General features: G+C 49.9%; 1 protein-coding gene across 1 annotated transcript in view; it reads left to right on the top strand.

The window, feature by feature from the left end:
• Positions 1-858: 858 nt before the first annotated feature.
• gaa2 (alpha glucosidase 2) overlaps positions 859-13344 on the top strand; it is a 27563-nt gene continuing 15077 nt past the window's right edge. The window contains exons 1-10 of the mRNA XM_071390178.1: positions 859-1013; positions 1814-1903; positions 5957-6508; positions 7047-7192; positions 7673-7838; positions 10238-10340; positions 10741-10860; positions 10946-11064; positions 11283-11414; positions 12437-12547. Coding sequence (XP_071246279.1) covers positions 1814-1903; positions 5957-6508; positions 7047-7192; positions 7673-7838; positions 10238-10340; positions 10741-10860; positions 10946-11064; positions 11283-11414; positions 12437-12547 — 1539 coding nt within the window. The 5' untranslated portion in view covers positions 859-1013. The remainder of the gene's footprint in view (positions 1014-1813; positions 1904-5956; positions 6509-7046; positions 7193-7672; positions 7839-10237; positions 10341-10740; positions 10861-10945; positions 11065-11282; positions 11415-12436; positions 12548-13344) is intronic.

Genomic DNA, 13344 nt, shown 5'->3' on the forward strand with positions numbered 1-13344 from the left:
GAGAAACAGGGCAGTAATGGTACAGAGATGGCAGGAGTAGTGGAGTAGAGAAACAGAGCAGCATCTATTCCAAGTACAGAGGAAGTCGGGGAGGATGGAAGAGAGGAGGCCTTTACTTCAGGGTTTCCCGAACTCGAGTTGAAACCCTGTTTTACCAGACTTGTGGGTGAAAACAGTTGAATAAGTCATTACATCTGATAGGATATATTTATACATTGTTTTATTGAACCTATATTTAACTAGGCAAGTCAGTTAAGAACAAATTCTTATTTACAATGACGGCCTACCCCGGCAGAGACGGATGAGGAAGCAAGACATCCCACTGCCTATTATGTTCTTCTTCTGGTCCATATATGGTTAATGAACTCCGCAGACCAGACCTAGCTGCTAATGCATTGGTGCCTAAGGGAGAGCCACCCTGTTGAGCAGAACATAACTGAATATTTTGTTTCAATGGTAAACAACCATCACGGTCACCTAATAATCCCCAGTTTACAATTGGCTCATTCATCCCCCTCCTTTCCCCTGTAACTATTCCCCAGGTCGTTGCTGTAAATGAGAACGTGTTCTCAGTCAACTTACCTGGTAAAATAAGGGATAAATAGAAATAAATAAAAGCCTGAGTGGGACATCATTTATCCACCATCTTTGACCTCACTGCCTGGGACTTGCCTGGGCACAAAGTGTAAAGAGTTGACTGGGTAGAACATCGACAGATATAGTATCCTGTCTTTTGTTTTATTTTTTTAAGAGACACAGGGCTGGTAGATTTGATTTAGTTCTCCGTTTCTCTGGCACACACTCCAGTACAGTAGGTGGCGGTAATGCGCCATTAACGGTAAATGCCGACCGCCGTTAAATTCCCCGAAGAAGAACAGAAGCCTGAGAGAACAACAACTTGTTTATGAAAGGAGAGACGACGGCATGCTAGCCAAGTTTTGAAAACCTACATCGAGGGAACGTGTATTATTATTATTTGTGAAACACCCTCGCTTCTGAGTCAAACAGTCGAGGTAAGCAACTTTCGTGGTGTCGCTTGCTTTTACCTCTTATTCCAGGTATTCAAACTAACGTTTGATAGCTACGCAAACAAACAGGCTAATGTTGGCTACAGGGCTAACCAGATAACGTTACTGTCCTCACAATGCCTTGTCCTAGCTTCGCCTTCATGTGCTATGTTGCAGAGGACGTTAAATCAATAACACATTTATTGTGGATACTTTAGTAAACAGCACGCAAGCTAAGTTAGAGGGATACTACTAGCTAGTTGTCTAGGTAACGTTATTACCTCCGCAGCCTAGTTTTTGTTTATTAAATCCCTGTAATACGATATCGTGGAGTTGAGTAAACTCAGCTAGTATCCCCAGCCGAGGTGGCCAGCTAAATTAACCTTTGGCATTTACAGCAACGGTTGTGTTTCGCTATCTACGGGTTCGAAGTCTAGCAAGGCTATTCGGCACTGTCCAATTATGAAGCTATGCATGCAATCTTATCTAACTATATGATACAGTCTAATCTACTAGCTAGTCGGCTTACTGGAGATGTGTGTACACAAGTCTTTACAATATCTGGAAACCAAACAGTGGATTTGACATGCCACTACCTGTGACGGGTGTCTGTAGTGTCCTCACCCGTCTACTTTGTCCTGGTCTCTGTGTAGATGGTGTCTGTAGTGTCCTCACCCGTCTGCTTTGTCCTGGTCTCTGTGTAGATGGTGTCTGTAGTGTCCTCACCCGTCTGCTTTGTCCTGGTCTCTGTGTAGATGGTGTCTGTAGTGTCCTCACCCGTCTGCTTTGTCCTGGTCTCTGTGTAGATGGTGTCTTATAAGAGACTGAGTCCAGAGGATGTCCAATTCTCCAACGCTGCTGCTTCAGAGGAGGCTCCTGTACAGGAGGTGGCGGAGGTGAGACCTACCTAACACTCCAGTGGGACTCTGTCATGTATAGTAATGTATCGTCATGTAGTACCTATTCACTTTTTACCCCAACCTACAGTACCAGTCAAAATTTTGGACATACCTACTCATTCAATGGTTTTTCTTTATTTTTTACTATTGTCTACATTGTAGAATAATAGTGAAGACATCAAAGCTATGAAATAACACATGGAATCATGTAGTAACCAGAAAAAGTGTTAAACAAATGTGTCCAAACCTTTGACTGGTGCTGTATATGTACATAGTACCTTAACTGCTTTGCACCCCTGCATTTTTACAAAAGAGCAGAAACATACTGGCACTCAGATGATTGGCTTGTGTCCTGTCTAGGGGGTGTACTGTACATCAAGCTGCCTCACGCTGTAGAAACAGACTTGTGTCCTGTCTAGGGGGTGTACTGTACATCAAGCTGCCTCACGCTGCAGAAACAGACTAGTGTCCTGTCTAGGGGGTGTACTGTACATCAAGCTGCCTCACGCTGCAGAAACAGACTAGTGTCCTGTCTAGGGGGTGTACTGTACATCAAGCTGCAGAAACAGACTAGTGTCCTGTCTAGGGGGTGTACTGTACATCAAGCTGCAGAAACAGACTAGTGTCCTGTCTAGGGGGTGTACTGTACATCAAGCTGCAGAAACAGACTAGTGTCCTGTCTAGGGGGTGTACTGTACATCAAGCTGCAGAAACAGACTGGTGTCCTGTCTAGGGGGTGTACTGTACATCAAGCTGCCTCACGCTGCAGAAACAGACTTGTGTCCTGTCTAGGGGGTGTACTGTACATCAAGCTGCCTCACGCTGTAGAAACAGACTTGTGTCCTGTCTAGGGGGTGTACTGTACATCAAGCTGCCTCACGCTGTAGAAACAGACTTGTGTCCTGTCTAGGGGGTGTACTGTACATCAAGCTGTAGAAACAGACTAGTGTCCTGTCTAGGGGGTGTACTGTACATCAAGCTGCAGAAACAGACTTGTGTCCTGTCTAGGGGGTGTACTGTACATCACGCTGCAGAAACAGACTTGTGTCCTGTCTAGGGGGTGTACTGTACATCAAGCTGCAGAAACAGACTTGTGTCCTGTCTAGGGGGTGTACTGTACATCACGCTGCAGAAACAGACTTGTGTCCTGTCTAGGGGGTGTACTGTACATCAAGCTGTAGAAACAGACTAGTGTCCTGTCTAGGGGGTGTACTGTACATCAAGCTGTAGAAACAGACTAGTGTCCTGTCTAGGGGGTGTACTGTACATCAAGCTGCCTCACGCTGCAGAAACAGACTTGTGTCCTGTCTAGGGGGTGTACTGTACATCAAGCTGTAGAAACAGACTAGTGTCCTGTCTAGGGGGTGTACTGTACATCACGCTGCAGAAACAGACTAGTGTCCTGTCTAGGGGGTGTACTGTACATCAAGCTGCAGAAACAGACTAGTGTCCTGTCTAGGGGGTGTACTGTACATCAAGCTGCAGAAACAGACTAGTGTCCTGTCTAGGGGGTGTACTGTACATCAAGCTGCAGAAACAGACTAGTGTCCTGTCTAGGGGGTGTACTGTACATCACGCTGCCTCACGCTGCAGAAACAGACTAGTGTCCTGTCTAGGTGGTGTACTGTACATCACGCTGTAGAAACAGACTAGTGTCCTGTCTAGGGGGTGTACTGTACATCAAGCTGCAGAAACAGACTAGTGTCCTGTCTAGGGGGTGTACTGTACATCACGCTGCAGAAACAGACTAGTGTCCTGTCTAGGGGGTGTACTGTACATCAAGCTGCCTCACGCTGCAGAAACAGACTAGTGTCCTGTCTAGGGGGTGTACTGTACATCAAGCTGCCTCACGCTGCAGAAACAGACTAGTGTCCTGTCTAGGTGGTGTACTGTACATCACGCTGTAGAAACAGACTAGTGTCCTGTCTAGGGGGTGTACTGTACATCAAGCTGCAGAAACAGACTAGTGTCCTGTCTAGGGGGTGTACTGTACATCACGCTGCAGAAACAGACTAGTGTCCTGTCTAGGGGGTGTACTGTACATCAAGCTGCCTCACGCTGCAGAAACAGACTAGTGTCCTGTCTAGGGGGTGTACTGTACATCAAGCTGCAGAAACAGACTAGTGTCCTGTCTAGGGGGTGTACTGTACATCAAGCTGCAGAAACAGACTAGTGTCCTGTCTAGGGGGTGTACTGTACATCAAGCTGCAGAAACAGACTAGTGTCCTGTCTAGGGGGTGTACTGTACATCAAGCTGTAGAAACAGACTAGTGTCCTGTCTAGGGGGTGTACTGTACATCACGCTGCAGAAACAGACTAGTGTCCTGTCTAGGGGGTGTACTGTACATCAAGCTGTAGAAACAGACTAGTGTCCTGTCTAGGGGGTGTACTGTACATCACGCTGCAGACACAGACTTGTGTCCTGTCTAGGGGGTGTACTGTACATCAAGCTGCCTCACGCTGCAGAAACAGACTAGTGTCCTGTCTAGGGGGTGTACTGTACATCAAGCTGCAGAAACAGACTAGTGTCCTGTCTAGGGGGTGTACTGTACATCAAGCTGCCTCACGCTGCAGAAACAGACTAGTGTCCTGTCTAGGGGGTGTACTGTACATCAAGCTGCAGAAACAGACTAGTGTCCTGTCTAGGGGGTGTACTGTACATCAAGCTGCAGAAACAGACTAGTGTCCTGTCTAGGGGGTGTACTGTACATCAAGCTGCAGAAACAGACTAGTGTCCTGTCTAGGGGGTGTACTGTACATCAAGCTGTAGAAACAGACTAGTGTCCTGTCTAGGGGGTGTACTGTACATCAAGCTGCAGAAACAGACTAGTGTCCTGTCTAGGGGGTGTACTGTACATCAAGCTGCAGAAACAGACTAGTGTCCTGTCTAGGGGGTGTACTGTACATCAAGCTGTAGAAACAGACTTGTGTCCTGTCTAGGGGGTGTACTGTACATCAAGCTGCCTCACGCTGCAGAAACAGACTAGTGTCCTGTCTAGGGGGTGTACTGTACATCAAGCTGCCTCACGCTGTAGAAACAGACTAGTGTCCTGTCTAGGGGGTGTACTGTACATCAAGCTGCAGAAACAGACTAGTGTCCTGTCTAGGGGGTGTACTGTACATCAAGCTGCAGAAACAGACTAGTGTCCTGTCTAGGGGGTGTACTGTACATCAAGCTGCAGAAACAGACTAGTGTCCTGTCTAGGGGGTGTACTGTACATCAAGCTGCAGAAACAGACTAGTGTCCTGTCTAGGGGGTGTACTGTACATCAAGCTGCCTCACGCTGCAGAAACAGACTAGTGTCCTGTCTAGGGGGTGTACTGTACATCAAGCTGCCTCACGCTGCAGAAACAGACTAGTGTCCTGTCTAGGGGGTGTACTGTACATCAAGCTGCCTCACGCTGCAGAAACAGACTAGTGTCCTGTCTAGGGGGTGTACTGTACATCAAGCTGCAGAAACAGACTAGTGTCCTGTCTAGGGGGTGTACTGTACATCAAGCTGCAGAAACAGACTAGTGTCCTGTCTAGGGGGTGTACTGTACATCAAGCTGCCTCACGCTGCAGAAACAGACTAGTGTCCTGTCTAGGGGGTGTACTGTACATCAAGCTGCAGAAACAGACTAGTGTCCTGTCTAGGGGGTGTACTGTACATCAAGCTGCAGAAACAGACTAGTGTCCTGTCTAGGGGGTGTACTGTACATCAAGCTGCCTCAAGCTGCAGAAACAGACTAGTGTCCTGTCTAGGGGTGTACTGTACATCACGCTGCAGAAACAGACTAGTGTCCTGTCTAGGGGGTGTACTGTACATCAAGCTGCCTCACGCTGCAGAAACAGACTAGTGTCCTGTCTAGGGGTGTACTGTACATCAAGCTGCCTCACGCTGCAGACACAGGAGATAGGCTCCTGCCCCTATGAGCCGTTCTGACTTGCGCATGCCAAGGCTTGTGCAGGGCTTACTTTCTTACCCAGGCTTCACCTAGTGTGTTGTACTGTCTTCTACTCTACTGTTTAGTATTGCAGTGAAACTGTAACTGTAGTTCTGATTGCAGGTGAAGGACCCAGAGGAGATAGAGCGCTCCCTGCTGCCTCGGAGGCCCTCCTGTTCTGCCACCACGGCCCTCATCTCCCTGGGCTCCCTGCTGCTCCTGGTCTGTGGCCTCTGGCTTCTGGTGACCATCTTCTGGCTCCAAGCCCCCTCCAACAGCGTCCCCCACAGGGCCCCGCCGCCCAGGGGCTCCCCAGGGACGGGTGGGGGAGACGGGGGTCGAGCCCTACCAGAGCCCCAGGCTTGTGGAGTGGTCCCAGAGGCCTGGAGGTTTGACTGCTACCCAGAGAGAGGGGTGGTGGTGACCAGGGAGTTGTGTGAGGCGAGGAACTGTTGCTTCATCCCTGCCTCCTCCTCCTCTGCCCCGGGGAGGAATGGTGTTCCCTGGTGTTTCTACCCTCCTGGGTTCCCCTCCTACTCCCTGGTGTCTGTTAACGCCACAGAGTTGGGTCAGACAGGAACTCTGGTGAAGACGGTGAAGACCTACTACCCTAAAGACATTCTGACCCTACAGCTGGAGCTCCTCTATGAGACAGACCACAGGCTCCGAGTCAGGGTGAGGAGGCAGGGAGGACACACGCATGTATTCATGCATACTGACGCACGTGAATGTACTGTATATACACACACACACACACACACACACACACACACACACACACACACACACACACATATCAATACATGTATTCATACATACTGACGCACGTGAATGTTCTGTATACACACACACACACACAAATTAATGCACACACACTCACACACACAGGCAGAAGTGTGCACACACACATAAATACATACAGATGCACATGAATGTACTGTATAGACACACATTAATGCCCACACACACACACACACACACACACACACACACACACACACACACACACACACACACACACACACACACACACACACACACACACACACACATAGGCAGAAGTGCTCACACTCATGAATCCAATTTGTAAGTCGCTCTGGATAAGAGCGTCTGCTAAATGACTTAAATGTAATGTAAATGTAATTCAGTCCCTGTGTCAGATCTCTGGGATCTTTGGCCGTTATATCATTCATCTCTCTTTTGTTATGTTCAGATCACCGACCCGTCTGAGTCACGGTTCGAGGTGCCAATCGCCGTGCCCAAGGCCACAGAGAAGGCCTCTAGTCCCGCCTACTCTGTGGAGCTGTCCAATGAGCCATTTGGCATCATCGTTAAGAGAACTTCCACAGGAGCTGTGCTGTACGCATGAGTTACTCTCTGTCTCTCTGTCTCTCTGTAGTCTCTCTGTCTGTCTGTAGTCTCTCTCTGTCTGTAGTCTCTCTCTGTCTCTCTCTCTCTCTGTAGTCTCTCTGTCTGTCTCTGTTTCTCTGTAGTCTCTCTGTCTGTCTGTAGTCTCTCTGTCTGTCTGTAGTCTCTCTCTGTCTCTCTCTCTCTCTGTAGTCTCTCTGTCTGTCTCTGTTTCTCTCTCTCTCTCTCTCTCTCTGTTTCTCTCTCTGTCTCTCTCTGTGTCTCTCTCTGTCTCTCTCTGTTTCTCTCTCTGTTTCTCTCTCTCTCTCTCTCTCTCTCTCTGTTTCTCTCTCTCTCTCTGTAGTCTGGAGTAATCTGGAAATTGGGATAGTTTCTTTTGACTCAACATAATGTCTGTGCTTGTGTGTCTGTCTTCATGTTGTGCGTGTCTCTCTCTCTGACTCTCTCTGCTCCCCCCCCCCCCCCCCCCAGCCTCAACACCACGGTAGCACCTCTGTTCTACTGTGACCAGTTCCTCCAGCTGTCCAGCAGTCTGTCCAGTCAGTACATCTATGGGCTGGGAGAACACCGCTCCTCCTTCCTACACGACATCCACTGGAACACTCTCACCATGTGGGCTAGAGACGTACCTCCCACGGTAATGACACCAACACTGACATCCACTGGAACACTCTCACCATGTGGGCTAGAGACGTACCTCCCACGGTAATGACTAACACTGACATCCACTGGAACACTCTCACCATGTGGGCTAGAGACGTACCTCCCACGGTAATGACTAACACTGACATCCACTGGACCACTCTCACCATGTGGGCTAGAGACGTACCTCCCACGGTAATGACTAACACTGACATCCACTAGAACACTCTCACCATGTGGGCTAGAGACGTACCTCCCACGGTAATGACCAACACTGACATCCACTAGAACACTCTCACCATGTGGGCTAGAGACGTACCTCCCACGGTAATGACCAACACTGACATCCACTAGAACACTCTCACCATGTGGGCTAGAGACGTACCTCCCACGGTAATGACTCCAACACTGACATCCACTGGAACACTCTCACCATGTGGGCTAGAGACGTACCTCCCACGGTAATGACTCCAACACTGACATCCACTGGAACACTCTCACCATGTGGGCTAGAGACGTACCTCCCACGGTAATGACTAACACTGAAATCCACTGGAACACTCTCACCATGTGGGCTAGAGACGTACCTCCCACGGTAATGACTCCAACACTGACATCCACTGGAACACTCTCACCATGTGGGCTAGAGACGTACCTCCCACGGTAATGACTAACACTGACATCCACTGGAACACTCTCACCATGTGGGCTAGAGACGTACCTCCCACGGTAATGACTAACACTGACATCCACTGGAACACTCTCACCATGTGGGCTAGAGACGTACCTCCCACGGTAATGACTCCAACACTGACATCCACTGGAACACTCTCACCATGTGGGCTAGAGACGTACCTCCCACGGTAATGACTAACACTGACATCCACTGGAACACTCTCACCATGTGGGCTAGAGACGTACCTCCCACGGTAATGACTAACACTGACATCCACTGGAACACTCTCACCATGTGGGCTAGAGACGTACCTCCCACGGTAATGACTCCAACACTGACATCCACTGGAACACTCTCACCATGTGGGCTAGAGACGTACCTCCCACGGTAATGACTAACACTGACATCCACTAGACCACTCTCACCATGTGGGCTAGAGACGTAACTCCCACAGTAATGACTAACACTGACATCCACTGGAACACTCTCACCATGTGGGCTAGAGACGTACCTCCCACGGTAATGACTAACACTGACATCCACTGGAACACTCTCACCATGTGGGCTAGAGACATACCTCCCACGGTAATGACACCAGCACTGACATCCACTAGAACACTCTCACCATGTGGGCTAGAGACGTACCTCCCACGGTAATGACGCCAACACTGACATGCACTGGAACACTCTCACCATGTGGGCTAGAGACGTACCTCCCACGGTAATGACTAACACTGACATCCACTAGAACACTCTCACCATGTGGGCTAGAGACGTACCTCCCACGGTAATGACCAACACTGACATCCACTGGAACACTCTCACCATGTGGGCTAGAGACGTACCTCCCACGGTAATGACTCCAACACTGACATCCACTGGACCACTCTCACCATGTGGGCTAGAGACGTACCTCCCACGGTAATGACTAACACTGACATCCACTGGAACACTCTCACCATGTGGGCTAGAGACGTACCTCCCACGGTAATGACTAACACTGACATCCACTGGAACACTCTCACCATGTGGGCTAGAGACGTACCTCCCACGGTAATGACTAACACTGACATCCACTAGAACACTCTCACCATGTGGGCTAGAGACGTACCTCCCACGGTAATGACGCCAACACTGACATCCACTGGAACACTCTCACCATGTGGGCTAGAGACGTACCTCCCACGGTAATGACGCCAACACTGACATCCACTAGAACACTCTCACCATGTGGGCTAGAGACGTACCTCCCACGGTAATGACTAACACTGACATCCACTGGAACACTCTCACCATGTGGGCTAGAGACGTACCTCCCACGGTAATGACGCCAACACTGACATCCACTGGAACACTCTCACCATGTGGGCTAGAGACGTATCTCCCACGGTAATGACTAACACTGACATCCACTGGAACACTCTCACCATGTGGGCTAGAGACGTACCTCCCACGGTAATGACTAACACTGACACTCATCCCTTCTACCTGACCGTGACTCTATTCTATATCCTGTGTCTGTAGGACCTCATCCCTTCTACCTGACCGTGACTCTATTCTATATCCTGTGTCTGTAGGACCTTAACCTGTTCGGGGCTCATCCCTTCTACCTGACCGTGACTCTATTCTATATCCTGTGTCTGTAGGAGCTGACTAACCTGTACGGGGCTCATCCCTTCTACCTGACCGTGACTCTATTCTATATCCTGTGTCTGTAGGAGCTGACTAACCTGTACGGGGCTCATCCCTTCTACCTGGCCATGGAGGAGGGAGGGACGGGGACGGCACATGGATTCTTCCTGCTCAACAGCAACGCTATGGGTCAGTGGCCACGTCCCAATTCCACCATTACTACCTTTACTCTAGCTCCTGTTTACCTGGGACGCTATGGGTCAGTGGCCACGTCCCATTACTACCTTTACTCTAGCTCCTGTTTACCTGGGACACGATGGGTCAGTGGCCACGTCCCATTTCTACCATTACTACTTTTACTCTAGCTCCTGTTTACCTGGGACACGATGGGTCAGTGGCCACGTCCCATTACTACCATTACTACCTTTACTCTAGCTCCTGTTTACCTAGGACACGATGGGTCAGGCGCTGGCCTATTTCATTTCCACCACTTTTATGTTCAGTATCTTGAATCTACATTGATGTTTGAGTGATGCTATGTCGTGTTTATGGCGTGTTTATGAACGCTCTGTGAATGTTGGTTCTGCAGACGTGGCCCTCCAGCCGGGCCCTGCCATCACCTGGCGTACCATTGGTGGGATCCTGGACTTCTACGTCTTTCTCGGTCCCGATCCGGCCTCTGTGATTGGACAGTATTTGGAGGTCGTAGGTCAGTCTACAGAAAGATAAGGACCTATTTCTTCCTCATGTCCTTGACGTCATCACCGTCTGACTCTCACCGTCATCTCCCTCAGGTTACCCCACCATGCCAGTCTACTGGGCGCTGGGGTACCATCTCTGTCGCTGGGGTTACGGAAGTAGCAATGCCACCTGGGACGTCGTCAAGAACATGCGGAATTATGGAATACCTCAGGTACGTTCCGCTGACTCACTCAGTGTGTTCACGGTTCTCTTCTGCATGTAACAGGGACTGTCTTCCTTGACAGGCAGTGGAATAACATTATGTGTGTGTGTTCCAGGATGTGCAGTGGAATAACTGTGTGTGTGTGTTCCAGGATGTGCAGTGGAATAACTGTGTGTGTGTGTGTTCCAGGATGTGCAGTGGAATAACTGTGTGTGTGTGTGTTCCAGGATGTGCAGTGGAATGATATAGACTACATGGACCGTTCTCTAGACTTCACCTTTGACCCCGCGGTCTTCTCGACCCTGCCTGACATGGTGAAAGACCTGCACAGCCACGGACAGCGCTATGTCATGATGCTGGTACGTTAGTTAACCCTCTCCTCCCCCCTCTAGGACCCAGGGGTATTAACCGTATAGGACCCAGGGGTATTAACCCTCCAGGACCCAGGTATCAGTAGTGTCCAGTATTAACCCTCTACAGGACCCAGGTATCAGTAGTGTCCAGTATTAACCCTCTCCTCCCCCTACGGGACCCAGGTATCAGTAGTGTCCAGTGTTAACCCTCTCTCCTCCCTCTACAGGACCCAGGTATCAGCAGTGTCCAGTATTAACCCTCTACAGGACCCAGGTATCAGCAGTGTCCAGTATTAACCCTCTACAGGACCCAGGTATCAGCAGTGTCCAGTATTAACCCTCTCCTCCCCCTGCAGGACCCAGGTATCAGTAGTGTCTAGTATTAACCCTCTCCTCCCTCTACAGGACCCAGGTATCAGCAGTGTCCAGTGTTAACCCTCTCTCCTCCCTCTTCAGGACCCAGGTATCAGTAGTGTCCAGTATTAAACCTCTCCTCCCCCTACAGGACCCAGGTATCAGTAGTGTCCAGTATTAACCCTCTCTCATCCCCCTACAGGACCCAGGTATCAGCAGTGTCCAGTATTAACCCTCTCCTCCCGCTACGGGACCCAGGTATCAGCAGTGTCCAGTGTTAACCCTCTCCTCCCGCTACGGGACCCAGGTATCAGTAGTGTCCAGTATTAACGCTCTCCTCCCTCTCCAGGACCCAGGTATCAGTAGTCTCCAGTATTAACCCTCTCCTCCCTCTACGGGACCCAGGTATCAGTAGTGTCCAGTATTAACCCTCTCCAGGACCCAGGTATCAGTAGTGTCCAGTATTAACCCTCTCCTCCCTCTACAGGACCCAGGTATCAGCAGTGTCCAGTATTAACCCTCTCCTCCCTCTACAGGACCCAGGTATCAGTAGTGTCCAGTATTAACCCTCTCCTCCCCCTACAGGACCCAGGTATCAGTAGTGTCCAGTATTAACCCTCTCCAGGACCCAGGTATCAGTAATGTCCAGTATTAACCCTCTCCTCCCCCTACAGGACCCAGGTATCAGCAGTGTCCAGCCAGAAGGAGAGTACTGGCCGTATGACGAAGGTCTGAGGAGAGGAGTCTTCATCAACCACACAGATGGAAGCACACTCATCGGGAAGGTAAGGAGACACACACACAGATGAAAACCCACTCACCAGGTAGGTAGGGAGACACACACACAGATGGAAAACCACTCACCTGGAAGGTAAGGAGACCCACACACAGATGGAAAACCACTCACCTGGAAGGTAAGGAGACACACACACACAGATGGAAAACCACTCACCAGGAAGGTAAGGAGACACACACACACACACACACACACAGATGGAAATCCACTCACCAGGAAGGTAAGGAGACACACACACACACACACACAGATGGAAAAACACTCACCAGGAAGGTAAGGAGACACACACACACACACACACACACACAGATGGAAAACCACTCACCAGGAAGGTAAGGAGACACACACACACAGATGGAAAACCACTCACTAGGAAGGTAAAGAGACACACACAGATGGAAAACCACTCACCAGGAAGGTAAGGACCTCTAAAGGTTCCAATCCAAGGTTCTGTGGACATTCTATCTGTTTGGTACTTACTCACTCCTCGAGGTTAGAGAGAGATGGACCAGCAGCTGGAGGTCTCCTAGAGGTTAGAGAGAGATGGACCAGCAGCTGGAGGTCTCCTGGAGGTTAGAGAGAGATGGACCAGCAGCTGGAGGACTCCTAGAGGTTAGAGAGAGATGGACCAGCAGCTGGAGGTCTCCTGGAGGTTAGAGAGAGATGGACCAGCAGCTGGGGGTCTCCTGGAGGTTAGAGAGAGATGGACCAGCAGCTGGAGGACTCCTAGAGGTTAGAGAGAGATGGACCAGCAGCTGGGGGTCTCCTGGAGGTTAGAGAGAGAGG

This window comes from Salvelinus alpinus, chromosome 2 (assembly GCF_045679555.1).
Source record: "Salvelinus alpinus chromosome 2, SLU_Salpinus.1, whole genome shotgun sequence".
Classification (NCBI taxonomy): Eukaryota; Metazoa; Chordata; class Actinopteri; order Salmoniformes; family Salmonidae; genus Salvelinus; species Salvelinus alpinus.